The sequence below is a fragment of the Peromyscus leucopus genome, chromosome 23, assembly GCF_004664715.2.
Source record: "Peromyscus leucopus breed LL Stock chromosome 23, UCI_PerLeu_2.1, whole genome shotgun sequence".
NCBI lineage: Eukaryota > Metazoa > Chordata > Mammalia > Rodentia > Cricetidae > Peromyscus > Peromyscus leucopus.
This window is the reverse complement of record NC_051082.1, coordinates 40,765,133-40,775,388: the sequence shown is the minus strand read 5'-3', so window position 1 is coordinate 40,775,388 and position 10,256 is coordinate 40,765,133. Positions and strand designations below refer to the sequence as shown.

At 50.4% G+C, this 10,256-nt stretch overlaps 1 protein-coding gene across 2 annotated transcripts; it reads right to left on the bottom strand.

Annotated features, from left to right (window-relative positions):
- Nucleotides 1–2,616: 2,616 nt before the first annotated feature.
- On the bottom strand, nt 2,617–6,944 carry Psmg3 (proteasome assembly chaperone 3). Of its 2 annotated transcripts, none has more exons than XM_028859733.2 (3): nt 6,777–6,944; nt 5,534–5,758; nt 2,617–3,098 (listed from the first exon to the last, which is right to left on the bottom strand). In XM_028859733.2, the coding sequence occupies exons 2-3, from the start codon at nt 5,747–5,749 to the stop codon at nt 2,946–2,948; spliced, it is 369 nt and encodes a 122-aa protein (XP_028715566.1). In that variant the 5' UTR covers nt 5,750–5,758; nt 6,777–6,944; the 3' UTR covers nt 2,617–2,945. The 2 variants fall into 2 exon arrangements, with proteins under 2 accessions (XP_028715566.1, XP_037054338.1); XM_037198443.1 differs by having other exon boundaries at nt 6,861–6,938.
- Between the last annotated feature and the right edge of the window lie 3,312 nt (nt 6,945–10,256).

Sequence of the window (10,256 nt, the reverse complement as noted above, 5' to 3'; positions counted from 1 at the left end):
AGCTCCCAGAAAGGCACCTGCAGGGACCCCTGAGGATGGCTACCTCAGGCTTCCCTTGATCACTAGTGCCAAGTAAACAGCTGAGCAAGAGCACATTGTCCTAGGCACTGGGGAGGCTGCTTGATCTCAGCAGAAAACTGCAAAAAGACCTCAGGATGGCGAAGGCATGCCCTCTGGGAGGCAGCCTGCCCTGTAGCATGTAACAGGCAAAGTCATCTGTGTCCATGCTTTACATGTGCTAGGAGTTGATTACAGACCTAACTCAGGTGTACACCACATGCAGCCCCTCTCTCCACAGAAATACCTTTCACCCAGAAATCGCTGAGGCTGTGGATCTCTTCGGGGTGACAGTTCTCTCCTGAGTTATGGTGGCAGCAGAGGACAGAGGAAGCCCTGGCCAGGTCCCTTCTCCGGCAGAGCCTTGCTTGATATACACAGCAGATCTGGGCAAGGGGCACCGGCTTAGACGATTAAGGCATTTGGTATGGGTCTGTGTTTTATGGCTACCAGACAGCTCCAGACAGCTCCAAGGCAGCTGTAAATACTGCCCAGCTTGGAGAGGGAGCCGGTTCAATTACAGGTCAGTTTCAGAGCCCCTTCCCAAGGCTGCAGGCAGCCTCTAGCCCTGCAGACAGAGTGAATGAAGCTGCTTTTATGTTCCCAGCTGTCACTTTTTTTTTTTTTTTTAAATTTTACAATTCCATTCAGTTCTACATATCAGCCACGGGTTCCCCTATTCTCCCCCTTCCCACCCCCTCCCCTTACCCCAGCCCACCCCCCATTCCCACCTCCTCCAGGGCAAATCCTCCCCCGAGGACTGCGATCAACCTGGTAGACTCAGTCCAGGCAGGTCCAGTCCCAGCTGTCACTTATATGGAATACACTCAGACCCTCCTGAGGATCAAGTGTCCCCATCACTTGCTTTTTGGGGGCAGTGGAGGACCCAAGGAGATGGCTGGAAAGGAAACCGCTTGAACCAGGACCAGAAGCCTGGAGAAAAAACCAGCATCCCTGAACCTTATTGGCTGATGGGGTGACACTGATGACTGAGCTGTTCAGGGGCCTGGTGGCCGGATGCTCCATCTGCGCTCAAATCCCATCTCTTCCACCTGGGAGCAGCTGCTGCGGCGTGGCCTCTCTGGGGGCACAGGTGTCTGGAACAGGTTGTTGAAAGGGATGCAATGGGTCACCCGATGGGCCATTTGAACTGGCTCCGTTGTCTGCTAAGGAACCAAATCAGAAAACCAAAGCCACAAACCTGAACTTGGACCTGGCCTCGAGCTCCACCCAGGGTGATCTCTATCTGCTAAGGCAGGGACGCTGGGACTTGCTGGTTGGTCATTTATCTGAATAATCACAGGCTGATACCAAACAGAGACCTTTGTACACACCACCCCACAGGGCTCTCCTGAGCATGCCCTGCCCTGGCTGGATCTGCCAGCTGTTTGTACACCACACTGGTCCTTCCTCTTTGTGGCCTCTGAGATTCCTGATGGCCCATGCTCTGCAGAGGCTGGTGGCAACTGGGATGATGGGTAAGAGGTTATGGAGGGGGCACCTGGGTGGGAGCTGCCAGACCCAACACCAGTCCACCCTGGGGACATAAAGGAGAGGCGGAACTAGGGTCTGGGAAAGGATGGACAGAGCAAAGCTGTGTGGGAGAGCTGCCTGCCGGGGATGGGGGTGCAGACAGGGTGGTGGTTGGAAGCTGCAGGCACAGGGCCATCAGAGGCTTTGGGACACTCCTGTTGTAGGCAGTGATATCTCCTTCCAGAGGTCGGGCAGAACTCGCCACTCCCATCCCAGCTGAGCTGGTTTCAGCCTACGGCCCTCTCCAGCCATCTCTGGACCTCCACATGCATCAAGATTTGAGGCTAGCCAGTCCCGACTCACTCTAAGTGAACAGTGGCCTCTCATGCTCACTGCCCACCACTGGACCTAGAGGGCGCTCCTGAACCTTTGATTCAGAGGCCAAGTGGGCAACTGCATCCCCATTCCCTGCAAAGGCACCAGTTTACACTCCACTCTGGATTTCTACTTGGCTTCTCTCTGGCCTCTTCTCCACTGGGGACTATCAGACTATCAGCAGATTCACTATGAGGCTTCAGAAATTCCCACACAGCTGTGATCAGGACCCCCCTCCCATCTCCTCCCGCGGCAGGAGACCCCAGGAGTCCCAGGATACCACCCTACAGAGGAATGGGCACCGACAGGTCAACTCTGGCACAAATGCCAGCCTAATGTCAAGGCCTAGGACTGGTCCCCCAACCCTTGCAGTGAGCTTTGCAAGTATTTCTAAAGGGGGGGACCCCAGCTTGATTCAGAACCCTTCCTCTTCTCTGAGCCCAGGTTCGATCTTTGGCCTCCTGCACCCTGCACTGACCCATGGATTTCCCATCCACCCCATCCTTAGGGAATCCATCTGCATGGCCACCCCTGGCTCCGCTTGCCACATGTCCAGTACCCAATGCTGGCTGAACTCATGCCTGGGACCTACCTCACACACCAGCAACCATGTGCTGTGGTTTTGACAAACAGGTTTTCCTCCCACCTCAGGTGGCCTGAAGTGAACCTCGATACATGACCATAAGGTCTCAGCACTATTGACAAGACTAGTCAGGCAGTTTAGATTTACTTTTAATGGAAAAGGCTCCCCACAAGTGCTGCTGCACACACACTGACGGCCGCCAGTCCCCAGAACTGGCTGCGGATTTCCACGCCGCAGGTGCCTCTGCTGCGGCCCAGACTCGTTTCCAGGGTCGCAGATGGAACACAGCAGCCACACGGGGAGAGTCCCCTGAGATCTGAATGTTGTTTCCGGCTTCAAGGGCTAAAGCCAGAGAATGAGCCTCCGCCTGACTGTCCTGGCGCTGGAAAGATGGGTCTCACAGACCCTGCTGAGCGTCCACCTGTCATGTCGACTGTCATGTCCTGCTGACTGCAGGTCACCACACCTGGCACATCCGGATCACCTCCTTCAAGGCCTTCAGGCCCTCCATGCTCTTGTCCTTCACAGCCAGGGCCAGGAGGACGGCTCTGTTTCCTGCTTCTTGAGATACAAACGCTACCAGATTCTTCGCAAAGACATGGATGAGAGGCTGGGGAAGTGGGGAGACAGGGCCATGAGTGCAGGAAACCTTACTTTTTTTTTTTTTTTTTAAAGACAGGTTGTTAATTTCTGTAGCTCAGGCTAGCTTGGAACTCATGGCGATCTTCCTGCCTCAGCCTCCTGAGTGCTGGGATTCCAGGAACGTGCTATCATACCCAGTTCTTTTGTTTGTTTGTTTTAAAGAGTGTGTGCATGTGTGGGGTATGAGGAGGCCTGAAGACAACCGGGTATCAGCCATACACCACCATTCATCTGCTTTGAGACAGGGTTTCTTAGTGACCTGGAATTCTCCAGACTGCATGACCAGTAAACCCCAGGATCCTTCTGCCTCTGCCGTCCCAGCACCGGGAATGTGTGCAACCATACCCACTTTTATTTTCTTTAATATTAAAACAAGGCCTCTCTGTGTAGCCCTGGCTGGAACTTGCTATGTAGATGAGCACTCCCAGCACTCGGGAGGCAGAGGCAGGCGGATCTCTGTGAGTTCGAGGCCAGCCTGGTCTATAGGGCGAGATCCAGGACAGGCACTACACCGAGAAACCCTGTCCCGGAAAACCAAAAAAAAAAAAAAAAAGAAAGAAAGAAACAAGAGCTTATTATGTAGCCCTGGTTGATCTGGACCTTGCTACTTTCATCTCCTAAGTGTCAAAGATGTGCCCTGACACATAGGGCTATTTAGTCTCCACTTAAAACAAACAAACAAACATATTGTGTGTACGAGAGAGAGAGAGAGAGAGAGAGAGAGAGAGAGAGAGAGAGAGAGAACAACTCGTGGCAGTTTGCTCTCTCCTTCGGCTGTGGGTTCAGGGAACTGAACATAAGCTTGTATGCCAAGTGCCTTACCACCCCCCCAGCTATCTCAATGCTCCCCGCCTTTTTTTTTTTTTTCTCTTTTCTTTTTTCCTGAGACAGGGTTTCTCTGTGCAGTTTTGGCACCTTTCCTGGAACTCACTCTGTAGCCCAGGCTGGCCTTGAACTCACAGAGATCCACCTCTCAAGTGCTGGGATTAAAGGTGTGTGCCCGGCGGGGGGGGGGGGGGGGGGGGGCCTTTTTAATAGAGAGTCTCATGTAGCCCACGCTGGCCTTATGTAGCTGGGAATGAAACTGAACTCCTGGCCAGGCGGTGGTGGCACACACATTTAATCCCAGCCCTTGGGAGGCAGAGGCAGGTGGATCTCTGTGAGTTCGAGGCCAGTCTGGTCTACAGAGTGAGTTCCAGGACAGCCAGGACCACACAGAAAAACCCTGTCTTTAAAAGCCAAAAAAGAAAAAGAAGTGTAGAAACTGAACCCCTGAACCTCTTGCTCCCTTCCAAGTGCTGGGACCACACTAATGTGCCACCATACCAAGTGGCTTTTGGTTTTTTGTTTGTTGTTTTTTTTGAGACAGGGGTTCTCTGTGTAGCCCTGGCTGTTCTGGAACTTGCTCTGTAGACCAGGCTGGCCTTGAACTCGAAGAGCTCTGCCTGCCTCTGCCTCTCTAGTGCTGGAATTAAAGGCACGTGCACCACTGCCCAGCTGTTTTTTTTTTTTTTTTAAATATTTATTTTTGTGTATATGGATGATTTGCCTGCCTATATGACTGTGTTCCATGTTTGTGTAGTGTCCACAGAGGAGGGTGCTGGATCCTCTAAGACTGGAGTTATGGACGGTTGTGAGCCACTGTGTGGGTGCTGGGAATTGAAACCAGGTTCTTTAGAAGAACAGTCAGTGCTCTTATCTGCTGAGCCACCTCTCTAGCCCTGGTTTTGGTTTTCTAAGTGGGGAGAGGAGGGTCTACACCTAGCTGGCCTCGAACTCACCACATAGCTCAGTCTGATCACACACTTGTAGCAACCCTTCTGCCCCAGTCTCCCAGGTGAGGGGACTCCAGGCATTCACAATCATATGGGCTCAAACAGTATTTTCCTGATGCTCTCCTTAAGCACCCACCAGGGATCCAGACCAGCTTCCCACATCTTCCCTAAATCACCTCCAGGGAAGCTAAGGCAACAGTGATTCAGAGTGCTGAGTGGACTGCGCCCAGCAGGCATAACAAACCGCTGATGAGGCATCATTAAGCTTTTCCCTCGGTGCCTCTGCATACCATCTCTCCTGTTACCCCTAATCCAGACAGACATGCCTGCAAAGGGGAATGTGGTGAGGACTCAAGAGGCAGACATAAACATAAGCCTTCATTAACATAAAGCCATCAAGACGGGGTCACACTGAGCAGACGGCTGTGTCACAAAATCAATACCTCCACTGAGCGCTGAGTAAAAATGCTGACACGCTGGAGAAGCATCACTAGGGGCCGCCAGGGCACCTCGGATCTGAAAGGTCCTGGAGAATGCTGACTGTGCCCTTGGGTGTGTATGGAGGGGCGCCTATCAGACACCCCACGGACAAATGACACCTGGAAAGATTCTTCTCCCATCCCTTTACCTCGTCCTGTCCGAGGAGGACTTTTGTGGTCAGCACTGGCTTGCTGATGTCATTGGCCACATTGCTGGGCTCCAAGGAGACTAGTGTACCCATCTTCCCGAATTGGGTCACCACAACCAGGATGTGGCTGCTGAAGGCCGTGCAGATCACCTGGGTGGGCACGCCACATACCACTTCTGTCTTCTGTTTGGAGACTACCACTGGTTTGTCTTCCATGGTCCCGTCCTTCAGTTTTAAAGACAAGAAAAGAAAGGAGGGAGCAGTCAGAGTCAGATACAACCTGGAGCGCCACAGCAGAAATGTCAAGCAGCCCATTCCAAGCTGCAAGGGGTGGCACATGCCTGTCATCCCAGCACAAGGGAGGCCGGGGCTGGAGAATCCCGAGTTCGAGGCCAGCCTGGGTTACCTGGGGGAGACGCTATCTTCTATCTTTTTTTTTTTTTTTTTTAGGGAGGAAAGGCTTTATTTGGCTTACAATTCCACATCACTGTTCATCATTAAAGTCAGGATAGGAACTTACAGTGGGTAGGAACCTAGAGGCAAGAGCTGATGCAGAGATCATGGATGCTTACTAGCTTGCTCCCTATAGCTTGCTCAGCCTGCTTTCTTAGAGAACCCAGGACCACCAGCCCAGAAGTGGCTCCAGTGGGTTGGGTGCTTCCCTCTCAATGACTAATTAAGAAAATTCCCTGGAGGCATTTTCTCAATTAAGGTTCCCTCCTCCTTGATGAGTCTAGTTTGTACCAAGTTGACATAAAACTATCCAGGACAGGCATTCTGCTAGAGAATGGATAAATTGTGATATTCCAACACAGACCAATATACAATGAGTGAATTAATGAATGTGAATAAAATATTTTTCACTTGGATAAATCTTACAAACTAGACTGAGTGAAGATAAGAATAAATAATCACTAACATATTAAGACAAATTATACAGGGCTGTGGGTAATAATCCCATATAATCCCAGCATTTAGGAGACAAAGGCATCCAGTTCTCTGTGAGTTTGAAGCCAGCCTGGTCTACATAGTGAGTTCTAGGCCAGCCAGGACTACAGAGTAAGATTCTGGGGAGACACTGTCTTAATGCCCCCCGCCCCAACTCAAAACCAAGTGTGCACATGCTCAGACAGGCTTTTGTTAGTGTCTTTGTCCAGCCACACTGCCTGCGATTACAGCCCATCTCCCGCCCCGCAATCTCCTACTTGTAGATACCAGGGAGAAGGGAAACGGCCGAGCTCACCGGGGAACCCCGACCGCGCAGACGGGGACGGTTGGGGCACTACCGACTGCAGCCGGTCCAAAACCCGCAGCAACCAGAGCTCACCACATCAACCGCGCCAAAAAGGAATATGGGTAAACATCGGACCCGGCTCACACTTAGCAGAAGCGCCGGTCGAGAACTTCCGGTTCCGGTCCTTGGTCCTGTCCGTGGGTCGCCGCAGTCCCAGAGCCTTAGGTTCCGCGTTGCAAAGGAGACGACACTGTGCCCCTAGGTCTAGGAGCTTCAGGACCCCGGGGGCGGTGCTTGAACCCCAGTGTAGGGGCCTTTGTGTCCCAGCTGTGGAGTGGGATGGCCATAATAGTTAATATTTCTTTTCTGTTCATTTTTGGTTTTTCGAGACAGGGTTTATTTCTGTGTAGCCAGGCTGGTCTCGAACTCAGAGATTCTCCTGTTTCTGCCTCCCAAATGCTGAGATTAAAGGTGTGTGCCACCACCGCCCGGTTTATATTTATTTATTTATTTTTTTAAGATTTATTTATTTGTTATGTATAGTGTTCTGTCTGCATGTATCCCTGCCGGCCAATAGAGGGCACCAGATCTCATTACAGAATGTTGTGAGCCACCATGTAGTTGCAGGGAATTGAACTCAGGACTACTGGAAGAGCAGCCAGTGCTCTTAACCTCTAAATCCATCTCTCCAGCCCCGATATTTATTTTCATTTGGTGTGTACCTGGCTTTGGCTAAGGCACCATAATACCATTATATATGTGTGTGTGTGTGTGTGTGTGTGTGTGTGTGTGTGTGTGTGTATCTATCTATCTATCTATCTATCTAACTTGTTTTATTTATTTATTTGTTTGTTTTTTAGAGACAGGGTATCTCTGGTTACCAGGATAGCCCTGGTTGGTGTGAACTTACTATGTAGACCAGGCTGGCCTCGCACTCCCTGCTTCTGCCTTTGAAGTTCTGGGATTATTTATATTTTTCTTCTTTTTTGAGACAGGGTCTCAAGTAGCCTAGGTTGGCCAAGGATGACCCTGAACTCCTGATTCTCCTGCGTCCACCTTCCAAGTTCTGGGATGACAGGCACGCACCACCATATGTGGTTTATGTGGTGTGGGGATGAAATCCAGGAGTTTGGCTGGATGTTGGTGGCACGCACCTTTAATCCCAGCACTTGGGAGGCAGAGGCAGGCAGATCTTCGTAAGTTTGAGGATGGTCTGGTCTACAGAATGAGTTTGAGGACAGCCAGGGCTGCAAAGAGAAACCTTGTCTCGAAAAACCAAAAACCAAACTAAACCAAAACAAAAAGCCTCAGGAGTCTGTGCAAACTAAGCAAGCACTCACCAACTGAGCTAAGTCTCAGCCCCCATTTAATCTTTTTCCTCCTTCTCTCTGTTTTCCATTTCCTTCCTTCCTTCCTTCCTTCCTTCCTTCCTTCCTTCCTTCCGGGCATTGGGGAACAAGTCTACTCATTTGCATTAGGTATTGCTCATCTTACAGAATACTTTAAAAATTAAATGGTATTTATTTGTTTATTTATTTTTTATCTGTATGAGTATTTTTGCCTGCCTGAATGTATGTGCACTATGTGCATGCAGTGCCCTTATAGGCCAGAAGAGGGCGCCGATTCCATGGAACTGGAGTTACAGACCATGTAGGTGCTGGGAATCAAACCTGGTCCTTTGCAAGAGCGGCAAGTGCTCTTCACATTGGGCCATTAAATTAAAACAATTTTTTCTTAAAACTATGGATTTCAGGGAGCTGGAGAGATGGCTCAGTGGTTAAGAGTACTGGCTGCTCTTCCAGAGGAAAAAGGAGAAGGAGGAAAAAGATTAAATGGGGGCTGGGATTTAGTTAAATTGGTGAATGATTGCTTAGTTTGCACAGACTCCTGGGGCTTTTTGTTTCTGTCCTTCCTTTCTTCCTCCCTCTTCCTTCCTTCCTTCCTTCCTTCCTTCCTTCCTTTCTTCCTTTTCTCCTCCTCCTCCTCCTCCTCCTCCTCCTCCTCCTCCTCCTCCTTCTCCCTCTTCTTCTGAGACAGGTTCTCACTGTGTAGCCTTGGCTGGCCTGGAACTCATTATGTAGAACAGGGCTAGTGTCAAACTCAGAGATTCACCTGCCTCTGCTGAGGTTAAAGGTGTGTGCCACCACATCTGGCTACACCTTATTTCTTACCTTTTTTTTTTTTCAAGACAGTGTTGCTCTGTGTAGCTTTGCGCCTTTCCTGGAACTCACTTGGTAGCCCAGGCTGGCCTCGAACTCACAGAGATCCACCTGCCTCTGCCTCCCAAGTGCTGGGATTAAAGGCGTGCGCCACCACCGCCCGGCGCTACACCTTATTTCTTGAGGTAGGTAGGCTTTCGTTTCCCCTGGTCTAGAGCTCACTAGTTAGGCTAGACTGGCTGCCAGCAGGCCTGGGGATATGCCTGTCTCCACCTCCCCAGTGCTGGGGTTGCAGGCTGTACCAGATCTCCAGGCTTTTAAACATGGCCTCTGGGGATGGAACTTTGGATTTTGTGCTTGCAAGGTAAGAACTTCACTGACAGTCATCTCCCTCGCCCACCTCATTCTGTTTGTATGCTACATGCCTTTGTTGTTGTATTCCTTTGTTGTTGTATACCTAGATCATTTCATCTTTGAAACACCAGGAGCCCTCTTGGAGAACAGAACGTGCAAATTCGTGGTCTGACCCCACCTCGACCTTCCCTGATGTTCAACTTGATGCCTGACCCTGTTCCCTGACCCTTGCTGAGACTCAGAGGATACGTGAGCCTGGGCCACTGACCCTCACCAGGTCCCAGCTAATGCCTCAAACCCCTGACCCTCCTGAGGCTCAGGGGAAAACAGGAGGAAGCCTGTGTACTGCAGGGTGAGTTTTGCATCCAAACCAGAAAGCTCCACCGTCTCCCTGCTGGAGGTTTCACTGACTGGGAAAGTCATGGGCAGATATTGGGAGAAACTGCAGCCTCAAGACCCTTTCCCAGATGCTGATAGCCCCCAAAACCCCTTTCGGAAGCCTTTCTGGGCACTCTGCTGACGGCCCCAAAAAAGCCTCGCTTCTGCTTACACACTAAAGTCCTTAGACAGCTCAGGCATTCTTCTCAATAAATTCACTCCTTCCTTCCTTGAGTTAATGACTTCTTATCCAAGCTCCATCGAGTCGTATGAAGCTTGCTTCCAAAATGATTTCTTGGTGGTGTAAAAGAAAAGGCATGCATACAAAGCATGATGGGAATAGACACAGATCGAGAGGAAACTCGTTTCTGAGCATTCTCACAGTTGGCACGTGAAGGGGGAAGATTAGGGTTTCATGGCACTAATACTCAAGAAGCAAGGAGCGTATAGATTTCTCAGCAAAGTCTTTTTGTCGGTTCTAAATTTAAACATGCATCCGCCCACACACCGCAAAAGCAAATTGCTGGCGTCAAAAATTGCTGCCTAGAGAAATCTTCAAAAGCTTTTGATCCACCTTGTTATGCATTCTCTCTCAGAG

Excerpts from the sequence above, each read along its gene's own strand:
- Psmg3 (XM_028859733.2), bottom strand. The coding sequence starts at position 5,749 with ATGGAAGACAAACCAGTGGTAGTCTCCAAACAGAAGACAGAAGTGGTA. Across the intron at positions 3,099-5,533 it reads TCCTCCTCGGACAGGACGAG|CCTCTCATCCATGTCTTTGC; the intron begins GTAAAGGGATGG and ends CCACTTCCCCAG.